At 48.3% G+C, this 18,775-nt stretch overlaps 1 protein-coding gene across 3 annotated transcripts in view; it reads right to left on the bottom strand.

The window, feature by feature from the left end:
* COG1 (component of oligomeric golgi complex 1) overlaps nt 1-18,775 on the bottom strand; it is a 311,531-nt gene that overhangs the window by 224,040 nt on the left and 68,716 nt on the right. For all 3 annotated transcript variants that reach the window (XM_069655104.1, XM_069655102.1, XM_069655103.1), the window contains exon 4: nt 158-328. In XM_069655104.1, the coding sequence (XP_069511205.1) occupies nt 158-328 (171 nt within the window). The remainder of the gene's footprint in view (nt 1-157; nt 329-18,775) is intronic.

Raw genomic sequence — 18,775 nt, 5'->3', positions numbered from 1 at the left:
CAGCTTTCCCAGAAACTAGTCTAGAAATGCATCCAGCTTAGCAGAAACTTCAGTGTTATGTTCTATTACACGTCACAGTTTTCGCACAAAACTGGTCACAGAGAGACAAAAAGGAGTTTAATGTTTAATTAAAAGCACTCAAGTATAAATCTCTCACCTCCTGGATCATGGCCCGTGATTGTTTCCAGTGTTGAGAAGAGAAGGCTGCACGTGACGGATGGGTCAGGTAGCTCGCCCTGTGGTGCACTGAAAAAGAGGGCATGGGCCTGATACAGTGTGGTAGCCAACAGCTCTACCAAACAGCATACTTGAGCTTTTATACTGGCACCTGAAAACAAAGTGCACAAATCGACCATTAGTACTTTCATTCAAAATAGAATACGGTAGGACAGACAGCGCTAACAGGTTTTACAAATTCTGCTGGACAAACCAAAAGACATAAACCTAGTGCAGTAGACAGACATATGGAACATAGTAGTTTTTGACTGACACCACAGTGTCTGGTCTTTTAGGTCAGCTGAGACTAGTGTTGGAAAAAAGTCCCACATGCCTGTGAAAGGCAAAACTAAGCGCTGCCAGCAAGTGAACCGCCACAAATCGCAAAATGCATATGTATTTGTTAATGCTTTCTATTGCCAGCGAGGAACAGCATATTCCATTATTTTAGAGAGATTAAGCACCTGGTCCACAAGCCAATTTGCTTCTGATCCTCATTTCGCCTTCCTTCCGTGCCCCACTCTTTTTGACCGGCAGCCCCAAACCCTTAACTCTCAGCGCCCAGGGTGTCTCTTCAATAGGAGTCTGAAGCAAAGCATTGATGAAAGCAAGGGTAATTTCTGTTAGGACCTGGAAAGTGTCAGGACCCTTAAACTCTGCTTCTCAGCTAAGCCAACCACCATCTCAACACACTCGATCCACAGCCCATCATCAGTCCATGCAAATACTGTGCACTACTGATTCCAAACATGAAAACCACAGCAACCTCATTCTCGAACAAGCCCACACAACACCCTACAAGAACTTTGAAGTGGATGGCCATCAGCTCCTGCTGAGCAATCTCAGATGCAGTCGACATCACAGACCTCTCCACCCACAACCTGAATGCACTTTAAATCACTGGAAGCTGGCAGAAACCGACATGGATTCCTCATGCTCCATAACAATTAGGATTCCAGTACATTTTTAGGTTTGAACAAGTCCAGGCAGATTTTCCTGATGAAGGATAGTTTGTCTGAAAAGCATCAGGATTACCTATGTTTCAGCCTGTGATTTCAACATGTGCTAGAACGTTTAAATTGTGGCTCTAATGTTTTCAATGGAACTATTTGCATGATATACAACTAGAACCTCTCTCAGTTTAGTGGGTTTCGCCTCAGCGTCTGGTCTCCTGTCAGGTTCTGAGATCTAGCCCTCAGCAGGCTCTTGGAGCTCTAAATTCTCTTCCTATGGTCTCGTAGTGCCTCAAACGTGCCTCAACTTCTCCTTGGGACTGCTCTCCTCTCTTTTTCCCCAAGTCGGTAGTCCGGCCTGTGACAAAAGTGGCTGAAACCAGGTTTTTTAATACTGCTTCCATTTGTCTAATATCCCACCTCATAGGTTATTGCCTTTTTCCTCGTCTCACAGTATGTGATTGGATATTTCGATATTGTGCCCTTTACAATGTTTCTCCAACTGGTGTTCTCCAAGCAAACAATAGTTCCCAGCTGTGACTGGTCAATCGCCAGTTTGCAATTAGTGGTACTGCAATCTTGTGTGGCATTGGCCAAGGGATTAACGGCTTCTGTGCCGTTTTGAAGTCAGGTGGAATAGCTCTGCGTACCTGGCTCCGCAGTAGGAGTTGGAGCCTCCCCAGTGACTGCGAGCACTGTTACGGCTTGTGCACGCTGCTGCGTTCTCACCAAGGCAAGAGCAGGGCAACAAGGGCTCAGGAGTATATGCCTAGTATTCAACTATTATAATATTAGAATGTTCTCCCTTCCTCTGATGGGAGATTCCATTTTCCAGTGCTAAACTTACTTACTCAATGCGCCACATCATGAGAGGCTCTGGGAGGAAAAAAGTGGGACGATGGATGACATCTCAAGGGCTACATAGGTTTACTAGCAGGGACGGTGCACACTTCTTTGATTCCACTTAGGCTGGACAGGCAGCATATCTTTTAGTCTCACAAAGAGACTTCAGGATGATCGGTAAAATAACTGTGGACAAACATTCTCCCTACTGAGGGGTCATGGGAATTTGGAAATCTGCATAATTTCTCTAACAGGGTTTCACACAAGATACACAGGGTGCAGAAGGGGGAGGGTGTTCTTACTACAGCTGCCTGGACATACATTATGTTCTATTCCTGGTTTGGTTTAGGTTATATATGAGGGACGAGGGCAGAGATCCTACCCAGTCACAGTCCATGTCGTATAGAGAGAGGGTGACCCTTGTTCAGCAGGTTTGCATAGGGAAGTCACCAGTAAAAATGATAAAAGTAGTCTAAAAAGGAGTGTACACAGGGCAAGAAGTAAGACAATTTATTCTGTACCCAGTCGCAGCTGGGAAAGCAAAATTAAAAAAGAATGCAGACCGGAATTGCATGAAAAGCACTGTCAAAGATATGCCTCAAAAATAAAAGCTTTCATTATCTCATACTAATTAGAATCAAAACACATTGCAACATTAGAACATGGGATCGGGTCATTCCCCTATAGACGGACATGCATTATCTTGAAATTATTGGGTCCTGCAAACCTTACCACACCACCCTTGTCCACCCATGTGACGTCACAGTCCAGCCCACAATTCCCCCATCATAGCGCCGATTCATTGAAACATTTGAGATGACAAGCGGATCTTTATTCTCCTACCACTGGTTATTTCCATCAATTTCTAATGAGGAAAGCATTCGATAATGACACTCCCAGCGCCTTGAACCACTAGTAAGTTACTGTTTGCATGTTAAATCTTAGGAACTCTTCGAACTTCTTCCCAGGCTGAGATCTACTAAGGGATATTTCAAACCTTCATGGGCATTTTGAAACCATCAGTAGACCAGCTTCATAATATAATATACCGCATTATAACATGGTTGTGCATTCACTGTTTTTCCACGGGACCCACAAGCTCTGCTACTTGACCTCGAAAGTAAAAGCGCTGTTTGCTTCCTACTGTGCCATCCTGGGAACGTTTAGTTTTCAATGTGCTGCCAGCCTCTGCAGCTACTAAGCAAGTTAATGAAATGTGAACATATTTCTAAAGAAGCATGGTTTGAGGCCTGTTCACCGGGACTCCATTTAATGTTAAACCTTGTATACTTACCTGTAACTTAACTCTATTGCCTATATGTTGTTAGCTTAAAACACAAGTAATTAGGGCATTCTCCAGGCTAGTGCATATAACAGTGATATGATATGGCATTTATAACACGCCAACACACAATGAAGCCCCCCTGCCCTTTAAGTGGGCTAATCCCACAGCTGGTACGTTTGCACCTCTTACCGCGCTGAACCTGCATTTTTCATTTCCCCCTTTTATTGATCCATCAATAACGAACTCTTGTGGAGTAGGTGGATAGCATGTCGGAAGCGGCTGCTGAGTGAATTGCGAGGGGAGTGAGCAGAGCACTGCAGATTGAGAGGGTGTTGAAGAGTGTAAATACTCACATGAATCAAGTGTCAGGGTACAGGGTGTTATAAGGGGGAATCAGGGCTCAGTGAGGAGCCCCAGGAGCAGGAGAAAGGGACCCAAAACAAGACAGACCAAAAGGAACAACCTCCAGCCTTATAGGAGGCTTCTCTGTCCTTTTTGCAGGCAGAAAAAGCCTACGGACCACGATTCCCAGCAGCCTCCAGGGCGGGAACTACTTTTCCACTCCCAGGCTGGGAGGGGCTCGCGCATGCGCGAAGGACAAAGGCACGGGGCTTGTCCTTAAGCTCCCGACCGGAACGGGCGCATCCACCGGAGCTCCTGCCGACGGAGATCACGCCCCAAGGAACCAGCATTCCGGCCCCTCGCTCATAGCAGATAAGTGCAGCAAACTCCCGGCGAACAAGGGCGCAGGAGAATTAGGCACGCAGCTACAGGGGGAGACCATGGAAGCAAAAGGAAAGCGTTGGGGGTCCCAACCCTTTACAGGACATGCGCACGGGGCACCGCCCAGCCACATCACGTCCCCTGCTGAAGGCAAAGCTAAGTCTCTAACCGCGTTCTGTTGTATTTAAGAAACGCGGTTTTGGTTCGCATGCAGCATTAAGACTAACGCGCGCAGCGTTTATTTACCCAACTTACTTTCAGCCACGTGCGGCAAACTTTGGCAGCACGGAGAGCTTTTTGAGCACAGCCACGTGCGGCAAAACTTGGGCAGCATGGAGTGCTTTTGATTTCAAGCCATGTGCGGCAAAACTTTGGCAGCATGATGGATCCTATTCTTTTTAAGCCACGTGCTGCGAACTTAGGCCACATGTTCTGAATCCCTTAACGTAATCGGGCGCTCAGCTCTTGTCAGTTCTTGGACACTGTTACGCTCTGTGAGCGGATTAACCCTGAACGTGCATGTGCTTGCACTAACTAAACCCAGAGGTGGCATGCCTCACTGTTGTGTGTTTTATGGTTTGTATTATGCCTATGTGAAGTAACACAGGTCGCTAATACTAAAACTCTTGCAGCATTTGAACTGCTCCGAGTTCCGGACCTGAGAGTGCGCAGGCAGGAGGCCAGCACTCATCAACAGAGCTAAGTGGCTCTTTTGTATCAAAAGCTATTTGTAAAGCACTGTGTGAATGTGTGGGGGGAATTGTGTGAATATTATTGTTGTTTTTTCCCATATGTTCCCCTGCTTGTCCACTTTCCCTTTCCTGACCGTCTATCCGGTTACCCGCTGTCCGAGACCTATCCAACCAACGAGATCCTAACCCTCTTTCCCTGCTGGGGTCTCAGAGGCCTGTGTGAGCATTGACTTGCAGGTGCCAGACCGTAGTGGGGGGTAGTTGGTTCGCGCCACTCCTGCACCTGAACTTTGGAGCCGTGACATCAAGAAAGCCAGATACTCCTCTGGGAAGCACAAAAATTCCCGCTTATGGAACAGGAATGAAATAGCCCATAAAGGGCCTCCTCAGAGAGGGTGACTTTCCCTATGAAATACCACCCCTTCCGAGCTAAGAAGGTAGGGAAGGGATAGTGGTTCAGCTGGAAGAGCAAAATACCACTAGGTATTCACCAGTCTGAAAAGAAAGGAGGGACAGTACATGAGTGGAAGAGTGACACAAGAATTCAATTACTTCAATAGGAACTAACCTGAAGGAGCAGTGAATCAACTTTAATTGGAAATTCAGAGGTGGTAGAAAGTAAATGGTAGGTAATGGTTTTTGATGGGACTCCTGGATTTGGATGGTAGAACAGACAATATGAGGTTTGGGAAGGTAGGAAATAAGGGAAGGGTAGTTAGTATGGTTAGTAAGCACCTGTTTCTCGTAAGGAACAAGGGCACTCTAATGAGAACAGAGTACAATGATATTGAGCAAGGCGCCCCAAGTTCAAAGCACTCTGTGGACTTAAAGGAAATCTCAGTAGATGAAGGAAAATCCAGTGGAATCTGTATACAAAAAATGACAGTGCCAAAAGTAATACAAGAAAATCAGGATCGAATTACCAGAGCCGAGGTCAATTACACAGGAGAATGGTCGGAGGCGAGGCAAGTCAATAGCAGAAGTAGGAGACGGTAGCCAAGCAGCAAACTGTAGACAACGAAAGATCAAGGAAGCACAGAGCAACTTCAATCAGAAGCCCTCATAAAGTGGAAACCAATCCATTTTATGCATCCGGGTTAGACGCGCATGTGCGCGATGCTGAACTGCGTCGCGCTACTATGGCAACCAGAGAGGAACGCCGTTGAGGGAGTGACGTTCCAGAAGGCGCCATGGCAACCGCCAGGAGTACTGGCGAAGCAGCGCCCCCCGTCATAGAGAACGGCGGCGAGAAGTGTCGGGAGGCGCCAAGGCTGTGACAGTATACTCCCCAACTCTTCTAGCATCGTGAAAGCGGGCCAATAGCACCAGAGCAGGGATACTGTAAGGGGTTCCCAGGACCGCTCCTCTGGACCATATGCCCTCCAATCTATCAAATAAAACAGTTTCCCTCTCTGTATTCTCATGTCCAGAATTTTCTTAACTTCGTATTCCTCATCGGCACCCACCATAAGGGGTTGTGGCCGGGCCTACAATCGGGTGGCGGGCAAACAGGGTTTCAAGAGGGAAACGTGGAAAACAGGCTGGATACACCAAGTCATAGGTAGTCGTAAGCGCAAAGCAACAGGATTTATGACCTGAAGAACTTCATAGGGTCCAACGAAACATGGCATGAGTTTGCGTGTACTATGCAGCTTCAGGTTCTTGGTTGATAACCAAACCTTCATTCAGGGATGATAGAACAGAGCAGGGATGCAGTGAAGATCTGCATATTTATTGGCATGGTTTTGTGCCTGAACCAGTTGTTCCCGAACGGAACCATGTAAGATCATTAAGTCCCTAACAGGAGCACAGGCTGCAGGATTTTCAACGGGAAAACGTGCTTGCAGAGGGATTGAACGGGGAAGTTGTCCATATAAGACATAAAAAGGAGAGGAACCAGTAGAGGAATGGACAGAATTATTAAATATATTATATTATATTAAACTCAGCCGAAACAAAGGGCAGTCAACCAATCTTCCTGGTGTTGGATGCGAAGACAGCGCAGATACTCTTCTAAAGTGATGTTAAGCCTCTCCGTTTGTCCATCAGTTTGTGAGTCATAGGCGCTGGAATAGCGATCCTCTATGCCAAAAGGAGGAAGTCAATACTCGCCAGAAACGTGAATTGAATTGACTCCCCCTTTCGCAAACGATGATAGCGGGCAAGCGAAGAAACAGAATGACAATGCATTACTTACCGTAAAAGCATTTCTGATGGTTGTATCTGCTTAGATTCACATGCTGTGCATAGGTCCGACATCCAGTGGTCACTGCGGAGTATTGCATTTTGTTTTTCGTAGTCGAAAAGGGACGTCGACAAGGCGTGTCTGAAATACTATCCCTATAGTGACGTGCGTTGTACCCACAATCCCTCACGCGTCGAGGTCCCTCTGTTTGTATTTTTCTGCCCTGAGGGAGCCTTCTAGACGTGAGTGAGTACAGAAAAGAGAGATATAAAAGGAAGTCTATGTTCCTTCCATCTGTCATGATCTCTGCTTCCAAAAGATCAGGACTTGCCCGACTCCCTTGGAAGCAGACCCATAACCCCGGTTCCGAGTGCCAGCCAGTCCCAATTGGGACCTTTTGGACCCTGTCCTGGCGCCAGTGGCACCAGGCTCATAAAGATGCCCAGTCCCAGCGCTGGAAGAGCCGGGCTCATAATGCTTGGGTGGACTTACCTGCAGCAGACCATGCTGCTTACTTACCTGCCAGTTGAACCCCTGATCCTCTTCTGTTTGGGACTACTTTTCCTGTTGGGTGGGGCAGGAGCCACTCCCTAGGTTCAGAACACTGGAACTCTTCTGGAAAGCAGGAACTCTTTTCTTACCTAGGCGTGGCTGTGGAAGGAGACACCTAAGCACTACAGGAGGCTATTTAAACCACACCCGATGGATGAATCTTGCTTTGTGTTATTCTGCATTCTCTGCAGCAGAACGCTCATCGTGTCTTCTGCTTCTGATCCTGGGCCTAAGGGAACAAAGGCTTACCATCCTGGAATCCAGTCTTCAGCAGCACCTGTAAAGACAAAGAAAGAACAGGTTAGCACTACGGTCTTCAGTGGCAGCGCATCTCTTACCTGGTCCATCGGCTGTCACCAACGCCTCGCGCTGCATTCCGGCATCTGAAAGACAAAGGCTTACCTACTCTTCGCACGCTCCGGAGGCCTTCGGCGCTGCATCCCGCATCTGAAAGACAAAAGAAGGTGCGTTTAAAGACATTGGGCAACTTTATTACTCACGTGCCATTACTCCTTCCTACGCCGAATCCAGTGGGTATTCCAGCACCCTTCAGCTTCTCTAAAGCTCCGAACTTGTACCTGCAAGATAAAAGGGACAGTTAGTGCGCATCGTGAAGCAGGCTACAAGCGCTTACTTACGTGCTTCCAGGCGCTTCTATTCCTCACGCGGGTTCGATCCTCAACTCTCATCAGCCCGCCATCGCCGGAACCCTGCAAAACAAGAGATATCATTACAAAAGACTTTTAAGACATCTGAAGTTCCCAGAACTTACCGTTCGTGCAGTTAACGACGGACAGCAGTCCTCTGAGGTCAAGAGGCCTGCACCCTTATCCAGTGAAGAAACTGGTTACGTCACCCTGCCCCGAGGCAGATGGAGAGCTCGGCGTTCACTTACCTAAGGTGAGGGCGTTAACCTTTGGGGTTCTACAGGAGAAGAGAAAGGGAAGAGGAGAGAGGCACCCAATAACCCCAGTTCATTTATCCCATATTTTCTATCTGCAGACATCTTACTCTTCAAGTCAGACATACAGTGCACAGAGGTCCAGCCCAAAGAGCCAACCGTGTGTTACACATCACCTTTGAAGATACGGCATTCACCCAGTCAAGACCGGCGCCTCTGCGGGAATCAGGTGAGCGTTACAGAACACAAAGCCTACCGCAAAACTCCCACCCAGGCGCTATGGAAACCTCGGATACCGACCAGCTAGCCCAGTTACTTGGGGAACTAAGAGCAGAAGTGCATGCAGCCCGTCAGGAAACAAATGCTCTAAGAAGGGAACTGATTATTTCCAAGGAGCGAACAGACGATCTCGCTAGACAATTGCTACAGTCACAAGCCGGACAAACTCCGTTACCCGCATCAGGGGCAAATCTTCCTTCAACATCCTCTACGAACCCAGTGCAGATCAACCTACCTGGGAATGTACCTCTGGCTCCGCCCGAACGATTTTCTGGTGACCCAAAGAGGTTTGCAGTATTTATTAATCAGTGCCGGTTGCACTTCTTATGCCGGCCAGCAGCCTTTCCAACTGATCAAGCTAAGGTAGCTTTCGTGCTTTCGTACCTTAGTGGCAATGCGGCAGACTGGTCGATCCCTCTAGTTAATCAAGATGATCCGGTTCTCCATGATTTTCAACCTTTTCAGCTCAGTATGGAAAAACTGTTTGCAAGACATTCACAGGGGCAGGCCTTGGACAATGAGCTCCTTTCATTGCGATGGGTAATCAAGACCTTTTGGCTTATATTGCGTCTTTCAACAGACTGATAGTGGAAACTTGATGGCCTGAGGACAAAAGGATTACGCTGTTTTATAGAGGTCTACGTGGAGAGCTCAAAGTTGTGTTAGCCCAAGTAGTGAATCCCCCGCAAGACTGTTCGGACTATATTGACTTAGTCGTTCAAATTGACCACAGACTGCAGAACAGGAAGGCCGATCGTTCCAAGTTTGATGCTTGAGTATTTTCCAAACCACCAACTCCTACCAAAGGAGTAGACTCCGGGGAACCCATGCAAATAGGGGGCCTGAAAGGACCACTAACACAAAAGGAGCGGGAAAGGAGAAAACAGCTGCAATTATGCCTCTATTGTGGAAACTCGGGGCACTTTCTTCGAGACTGTCCGGTGAAACCAGCCAAGGCAGTAGGAGCTGCAGTTACCAGGGTCACAAACTCTGAGCAGGGAAACGACCTCGCCCGACAAGAATAGAGGTCCTCTTGCCGAGCGTTAAAACCAGTTCAGTGACCTCGCATTTCGTGATACCTATGGTCCTCATTAGCCCTGAACATCCGGATCGATTACATGCGATTGAAGCTTACGTCGACAGCGGTGCCATCGGCAATTATGTGGATCATGAAATGGTTCGGAGGATTAATCTGACTCTTTGTCCAAAGGCTGTAAAGGACGTCATTACTACGGTGGATGGTACGGAGATAGCCTCCGGACCAGTAACGCATACCACCCAAGAAGTGACGCTAGTTAGTCAAGATGGACACCATGAGAAGATCGTGTTCGATGTGATCAAGGCCCCTCAGTTCCAGATTATTCTAGGAATTCCTTGGTTAGAGAAGCACAATCCTCAGATCGATTGGCGAGCAAGAACGGTTCAGTTTCCAGAATGTGTCTCTACTTGTCACCCTCGACCTGGTGTTGCACTGGCAGCAATTTCCTCGGAGGCTCCCCAGTTACCTCCTGAATACCTAGAATTCCAAGATGTTTTCCGGAAGGATCAGGCTAACTCTCTACCTCCTCATAGGTCTTATGACTGCCAGATAGACCTGATACCTGGATCTACTCCTCCTTGTAGTAGAATTTATGCCCTCACCGAGCCTGAGAATCTTCACCTCCGACAATACCTGGATCAATACCTAGCGAATGGGTTTATTCGTCCTTCCAAGTCCCCTGCTTCCTCAGCTTTGTTCTTCGTTCCAAAAAAAGAAGGGGACCTTAGAACTTGTATAGATTATCGCGCCCTGAACCAGATCACCGTTAAGAATAGATATCCGTTACCTTTGATCCCTGAGCTCCTGGACCAAGTCAGAAAAGCATGCATATACACAAAGCTGGATCTTAGAGGAGCCTACCACTTGGTACGAGTAAAAGAGGGCGATGAATGGAAGACGGCCTTCCGCACCAAGTATGGGCTATTTGAATATCAGGTCATGCCCTTCGGACTTTGCAATGCCCCGGCCGCCTTTCAATATTTTATGAACGATGTCCTCAGAGAGCTCATAGATGTGTGTGTTGTTGTTTACATTGACGACATCCTCGTTTATTCTTCATCGGAAACTGAACATCGGAAACACGTGAAAATGGTCCTCGAGAGATTGCGTCAACACAAACTTTTCGCTAAGTTGGAAAAATGTGTTTTCAACGTGACTGAAGTTGAATTCTTGGGATTCATATTATCACCTGGCGGAGTGCGTATGGATTCAAAGAAGGTCGATGCAATTCTCAAATGGCCATCGCCATCCTCCGTAAAAGGTGTTGAAAGCATGTTAGGCTTCGCTAACTTTTACCGCAGGTTTATCCCCGAATTCTCTCGAATAGTCCCGCCCATCACCGCCTTGTTAAAGAAAAACAAACGTTTTGAATGGTCTACCGAGGCGGAACAAGCTTTCCAGAATTTGAAGACTAGATTCATCTCTGCACCGATCTTAAAACATCCTCGCCCAGAACTCCCCTACATCGTTGAAACTGATGCTTCGAGCCTTGCCATGGGGGCAGTTCTATCACAAAAGGACCCAGTAACCAATCAGTTGCATCCCGTGGCATTTTGGTCCCGCAAATTCTCGCCTCCTGAAATCAATTACACTATTACTGATAAGGAACTTCTAGCTATCAAGTCTGCCTTTAAGGCTTGGCGGCATTATCTTCTGGGGGCCCGACACACCGTTACTGTGATTACAGATCACCGAAACCTGCAATATTTGAAAACCGCAAAAGCTCAATCCTCTAGGCAACTCCGTTGGGCACTATTCTTTGCCGAGTTTGACTTCATAATTACCTATCGACCTGGTACAAAAAACGGTAAAGCTGATGCCCTTTCTCGGATGGGAGTGGAAGAACATTTGATCAATCCTAAACCTGTACCTATCATTCCCGAACAAAGAATTCTAGGTGTAATCGCCACACAATCCATAGAGGAAGTTAAGGATAAAGCCAGGCTACTGGTAACTCCAGCAGACATACAGAATTGGCATCTGCAGGGAAAGGTCTTTACGGTGAAGGACAACCTATTATATTTCCAAGAACGGTTATACCTGCCCAGCACAGATTTACAGAAAAAGGTAATCTCTTGTTATCACGATTCTTTAATGGAAGGACATCCCGGTATGACCAAGACCTCGGAAAAGATCAAGCGCTACTTCTGGTGGCCGTCTTGGAAAAAAGATATCAGAGACTTTATAATGTCCTGTGGAGTATGCGCCCAAAACAAGAGTCAAAAGGAAAAACCAGCCGGCCTCTTACGCCCTATTGACATCCCGCCTCGCCCTTGGCATACGCTTTCTATGGACTTCATCACCGATCTACCTCCATGCTCCGGATACAATACGATCCTAGTAATCGTGGACCTATTCTCCAAGATGGCGCATTTCATTCCACTCAAAGGCTTACCAACAGCAGCAACTCTGGCCCAAGAATTTCTCGAAAACATCGTCCGACTGCACGGTTTTCCTTCAGTTCTAATTTCGGATCGAGGTAGTCAATTTATTTCTCATTTTTGGCGAAGTTGCTGTCGGTCGGCTCAAATTGATGTGAGACTTTCGACCAGCCACCACCCTCAAACCGACGGACAAACCGAGAGGACCAATCAAACTCTGGAACAGTATTTGCGCTGCATGCTACAACAAACTGAAAAAACTTGGAAAGATATCCTTTGGATAGCCGAATATGCCTACAATAACTCTGTCCACTCGGGAACTGGGAAGACCCCGTTTTTTCTTTTATACGGTAGTCACACTCGAACCTCGGAGTTGGATCCACTCCAAGATCTTGGAACAGCAGCAGTAGACCACCTGCATTCTACAATCACCCAAGCCTTTAAGGAAGCCGTTTCTCACCTTCAAAGGGCTAAAGAACAATACAAGAAAGGAGCAGACCAACATCGGAAGGAAGCCCCCCAATATCAAGTAGGAGATCAAGTCTGGTTATCCACCAAATATCTACCTCTAAAAGGACCACGCACATTCAACCCAAGATACCTTGGTCCCTATTCCATCACTACCATAGTAAATCCAGTAGCAGTCAAGTTGGACTTGCCCCTTCACATGAAGATACATCCGGTCTTCCACGTCTCTCTATTAAAACCCGTGCAACCTCAAACCCGACTAACTACATCTCCAAAACCTATTCTAGTTGATGGAGAACTCGAGTTTGAAGTCAAAAGCATCCTGGATTCCAAGATCTCCAAATCTAAACTATTTTACCTGATTGACTGGAAAGGATACGGTCCCCAAGAAAGATCCTGGAAACCTGCAGAATATGTCCACGCGCCTCGTCTAATCAAAAGATTTCATCGAACATTTGCTAACAAGCCCAAACCCCCGGAGAAGCCCGGTTTGGGAGGGGCCTTGAGGGGGGGGGTGCTGTCATGATCTCTGCTTCCAAAAGATCAGGACTTGCCCGACTCCCTTGGAAGCAGACCCATAACCCCGGTTCCGAGTGCCAGCCAGTCCCAATTGGGACCTTTTGGACCCTGTCCTGGCGCCAGTGGCACCAGGCTCATAAAGATGGCCAGTCCCAGCGCTGGAAGCGCCGGGCTCATAATGCTTTGGTGGACTTACCTGCAGCAGACCATGCTGCTTACTTACCTGCCAGTTGAACCCCTGATCCTCTTCTGTTTGGGACTACTTTTCCTGTTGGGTGGGGCAGGAGCCACTCCCTAGGTTCAGAACACTGGAACTCTTCTGGAAAGCAGGAACTCTAGGCGTGGCTGTGGAAGGAGACACCTAAGCACTACAGGAGGCTATTTAAACCACACCCGATGGATGAATCTTGCTTTGTGTTATTCTGCATTCTCTGCAGCAGAACGCTCATCGTGTCTTCTGCTTCTGATCCTGGGCCTAAGGGAACAAAGGCTTACCATCCTGGAATCCAGTCTTCAGCAGCACCTGTAAAGACAAAGAAAGAACAGGTTAGCACTACGGTCTTCAGTGGCAGCGCATCTCTTACCTGGTCCATCGGCTGTCACCAACGCCTCGCGCTGCATTCCGGCATCTGAAAGACAAAAGAAGGTGCGTTTAAAGACATTGGGCAACTTTATTACTCACGTGCCATTACTCCTTCCCACGCCGAATCCAGTGGGTATTCCAGCACCCTTCAGCTTCTCTAAAGCTCCGAACTTGTACCTGCAAGATAAAAGGGACAGTTAGTGCGCATCGTGAAGCAGGCTACAAGCGCTTACTTACGTGCTTCCAGGCGCTTCTATTCCTCACGCGGGTTCGATCCTCAACTCTCATCAGCCCGCCATCCGCCATCGCCGGAACCCTGCAAAACAAGAGATATCATTACAAAAGACTTTTAAGACATTTGAAGTTCCCAGAACTTACCGTTTGTGCAGTTAACGACGGACAGCAGTCCTCTGAGGTCAAGAGGCCTGCACCCTTATCCAGTGAAGAAACTGGTTACGGCACCCTGCCCCGAGGCAGATGGAGAGCTCGGCGTTCACTTACCTAAGGTGAGGGCGTTAGCCTTTGGGGTTCTACAGGAGAAGAGAAAGGGAAGAGGAGAGAGGCACCCAATAACCCCAGTTCATTAATCCCATATTTTCTATCTGCAGACATCTTACTCTTCAAGTCAGACATACAGTGCACAGAGGTCCAGCCCAAAGAGCCAACCGTGTGTTACACATCACCTTTGAAGATACGGCATTCACCCAGTCAAGACCGGCGCCTCTGCGGGAATCAGGTGAGCGTTACACCATCCGAGCGGGGAGGAAGGGTGGGCGCATGTGAATCTAAGCAGATACAACCATCAGAAATGCTTTTACGGTAAGTAATGCATTGTCTTCTGATGTTTGTTAATCTGTTTAGAATCACATGCTGTGCATAGACTAGCGAGCAGTACCCGGAGTTGGCGGTGGGTTATGAGAAGGAGCAGTAGAGAAAAGATGTCTTAATACTGCCTGTCCCACCTGGGAGTCAGATCTCGAGTGTGCATCTAGACAGTAGTGTTTTGTAAAGGTGTGCACAGAACTCCAGGTAGCCGCTTTGCAGATGGACTCAAGGGGAACATTTGCAATGAATGCTATGGACGCCCCCGTGCCTCGAGTAGAGTGTGCTCTTGGCTTAAAGGGCAGTTCTCTCTTAGCAAGAGTATAGCAGAGAGTGATGCATTGAACAATCCATCTAGAAATAGTGGACTTTGAAACTGCATCCCCTTCTCTTCCTGCTGCCACCGAGACGAAGAACTGATTAGTCTTCCTCAGTGGTCTGGTTCTTTCCATGTAGAACATGACCGCTCTGCGCACATCTAGTGTGTGCAGAGTTTTTTCTCCCAAGTTGGAAGGATTTTGAAAGAACGTTGGCAGTTCTATAGACTGGTTTACGTGGAATTTCGAGATGAATTTCAGAGCAAACCTTGGGTGCGTGCGTAGAACCACCTTATCTCTGTGAACTGTAACGAAGGGGTCTAGAACAGAAAGAGCCTGTAGTTCACTTACTCTCCTGATGGAGGTGATAGCTATTAGAAAAGCAGTCTTAAGAGTGAGGTGTTTAAGAGATGCTTTGTGCATGGGTTCGAATGGTGAGCCCATGAGTCTGGTAAGTACCACGTTAAGGTCCCATCCGGGAGCTGGGTCAGCTATCGGGGGGTGTATTCTCTTTACTCCCTCCATGAAGGCCTTTATAACAGGGATCTTCCACCACGACACTTTGAGTTGGGAAGTGGTGTATGCAGAAAGTGCCGCTAGGTGGACTTTAATGGAATTGAACACTAGACCTGAATCCAATAAGTGGGTCAGGTATAGAACAATATGTGTGGGAGAGCAGTCAATCGGGTCGATGCTTTTTCCTCTGCACCAGATGACAAATCTCTTCCACTTGCTAGAATAACAGTGGCGAGTGTTAGGTTTTCTGGCTTCCCTGAGGATGTCCATGCATCTCTGCGGGAGCTGTAGATGTCCGAATTCTATGATCTCAGGAGCCAAGCTGCTAAATTCGGGTTCTGGGGGCATGGATGCAGAGTCCTGCCCTTGTCTTGTGACAGCATGTTGTACGGGCAGGGGAGTTTCACTGGGGGAGATAGAGACATCTCCATCAAGTGAGCGAACCATGGCTGTCGGGCCCACATTGGGGCCACCAGTATCATGGTCACTTGTTCCTGGTGCATCTTGTGCACCACCTTGTTGAGAAGGGGAGTTGGGGGGAAAAGCGTAAACAAATTTCCCTGACCATTGCATCGACAGACCGTTCCCCTTGGATTGGTTCTGGGGGTACCTGGAGGCGTAACTTTGGCATTGTGAGTTCTCCAGGGTTGCGAACAGGTCTATTTCTGGGAATCCCCATTGTGTGAAGACGTCGAAGACGATGTCTTCGTGCAGTCGCCATTCGTACTCTTCGGGCAGGGGGAAATCTCTGCGGAGTTTGTCTGCCAGTAGATTGAGTTCCCCTGGTACATGTTGTGACAGTAGGAACATGTTTTGTTTGAGAGCCCACTTCCATATATTTTGGGCCAGTTTGGACAGTCCTGGAGAGTGGGTGCCCCCCTGCTTGTTGATGTAGTACATGGCTGTGGTGCCGTCTGTAAGGACCAACACAGTCTTGCCTTGTAGGTGTTCCTGGAAGGCTTTTAGCGCCTTGAACACAGCTAGTAGCTCCAGTAGATTTATGTGTTTGGATGCTACGTTCGGAGTCCACACTCCGTGAGCAGTCTGATGTGATAGATGAGCCCCCCATCCTGTGAGGGATGCGTCTGTGGTTAGAGTGGCTTCCGCCGCGGGTGTGGCAAAGGGTTTCCCTCTTTCCAGGTTTGCCTTTGTCCACCACCGTAGCGAGAGAACCAAGGCCTGCGAGACCACCACTAGATTGTCCCATAGTCCGCTGGCCTGACACCACTGGCTGTTGAGCCACTCTTGCATAGGGCGCATGCGCAGGCGCGCGTGAGGTACCAAATAAATACACGACGCCATCATTCCTAGCAAGCGCATTGCTTTGCGTACCGTCACCTCTCGACCGGTTACATATTGAGGGATCTGAAACAGCATGTTTTGGACCCTCTCGTTGGAGGGGAAGACGAGGCCGTCCTTTGTTTGAATTAGAGCCCCTAGGAATTGTTTGATTTGGCTGGGGTCTAGGCTGGACTTCTTTTCGTTGATGGAGAAGCCCAACTGGAACAAAAGGTCTACCGTCTTTTGGGTATTGGAGAAGCATGTTTCGTAAGAATCCCCTGTTATGAGCCAGTCGTCGAGGTAAGGGTAAACTGGGATGGACAACCTGCGCAGGTGGGCCGCTGCCACTGCCAGTACCTTCGTGAATACCCTTGGTGCCGATGCTATGCCGAAGGGTAGCACTCTGAACTGGTAGTGTTTGCCCTCTATCATGAACCTGAGGTATCTTCTGTGCGCTGGCAACATTAAAATATGAAAGTATGCATCTTTCATGTCCAATGTTGTCATGTAATCTCCCTGTGATAGCAGTGGGATCACTTCCTGTAAGGTCACCATACGAAACTTCTGGAGTTTGATAAACTTGTTCGCTGGGCGCAGATCTAATACAGGGCGCATGGTTAGATCATTTTTGGGTACAAGGAAGTACACTGAATAAATACCTTCCATTACCTGAGATAGAGGCACGACCTCTATGGCTCCTTTTTCCAGCAGTTGTTGTACTTCTTGGAGAAGGATGGCAAGGTGTTCCGGTGTCATGCGTCGTCCCCTCGGGGGTCTGTATGTTGGGGAACCGTTGAATTCGATGCAGTATCCGTGGGCTACGGTGAAAGTACCCAGCGGTCTGACGTTATTCCCTCCCATGCTGGAAGAAAGGATGTTATCCGGCCCCCGACCGGTGTTGCATGGGAGGGGACGCGAATCTTCGCGTCACTTGGTGTTGTTGGGGGCTTGGGAGCCTCTGGGGGTGGACCCCCGACCTCTCCCTTTGCCACGGCGCTGGCCTCTTTGGCTGTACTGCCCACTATTGGTTTGGTAATTGGTGGCAGGGTACTGTTGCTGCTGATTCTGCTGTTGGCGTTGGCCACGAAAAAAGCGTTTGTTGCCATAGCCGCGTCTGGTAGTGGGCTTAGAGATCTGGTCAAGAGTTTTGATAGTATCGAACTCTTTTTTAGCCATCTCCAGAGCCTCATCCACCGCTTTCCCGAAGAGGTTTGAGTCTTCAACAGGTTTATTTATTAAAGATGCCTGTGTCTCCGGTTTGAACCCTGAGTTGCGCAGCCATACATGGCGTTTTAGGAGTATTCCCTGAACCAGGGAACGTCCCGCTGTCTCTGCAGCATCCAGAGAGTTCTTTACAATACTCTGGTTGACCTGGGTTCCTTCGCCAATAGTTGATAGCAGGCGTGTACGTAGTGGTTCCGGCGCTTCTTCTGCGTCTTTGCGCAGTTTGGCCCACTGCGCGTCCGCGTAGCTAGCTAGCAAAGAATTGTTGTTCGCAATTCTTGCCGAAAAGGCAGCCGAGGATGTGACTCTCTTTGCAAGGGCATATAACCTCTTGCCCTCCTTGTCAGGTGGTGCCTCGCTGGTGGACAGCGGCACCCCTGCCCTCTTCCTTGTATTAGTTACTACAAGGGGATCCGGAATGGAATGTCCCCTGATGTACAGCGTGTCTGAGGGTGAAGGAGTGAAAAGTTTTTCAATTCTTGGATTTTCAGGACATCAGTGTCCGAATATACTGATGGGGATTGCCAGGGATGAGAAGGTCCTTCTTCTGGATTTTCTCCGAAGCCTTCTCCTACCATGTCTGGGCTGTCTTCCAGACCTTCCTCCTGGTTCTGTCCCTCTTCATCGTCCACAAATTCATCCTCCTCTTCCAAGTATTGTTCCTCACCAGTGAGGTCATACACATTATGGAAATCTGAGGCTGTGTCCTGCTGGGGATTGAATAGTCTCGGATATTTGGCCCTGGGGTCCTCCTGGGGCCCTTCTCTTGTTCTCTTGGGAGTGGGAGGGTTCTGGGTCTTCATAAACCTCTCCATTCTCTCCATACAGAGATGGAGCCTTTCCATGGTTTCATGGGGTACCCCTGAGCGGTCTAGCGGGAGAAAATTAGTGTCATCTAGATGAAAACGGCTCGACCTCTCCCATAACGTCGAGGAAAGTGTCCCGTCGCCTTCTGAAAAGCCTTCCGGTGTGCTGGGGGTCCCCCCGACTGAAGGG

This window comes from Ambystoma mexicanum, chromosome 3q (assembly GCF_040938575.1).
Source record: "Ambystoma mexicanum isolate Mex_15411 chromosome 3q, UKY_AmexF1_1, whole genome shotgun sequence".
In the NCBI taxonomy this organism is placed as follows: domain Eukaryota; kingdom Metazoa; phylum Chordata; class Amphibia; order Caudata; family Ambystomatidae; genus Ambystoma; species Ambystoma mexicanum.
Note: the sequence above shows the minus strand (reverse complement) of the source record. Positions and strands in the feature narration are given on the sequence as shown.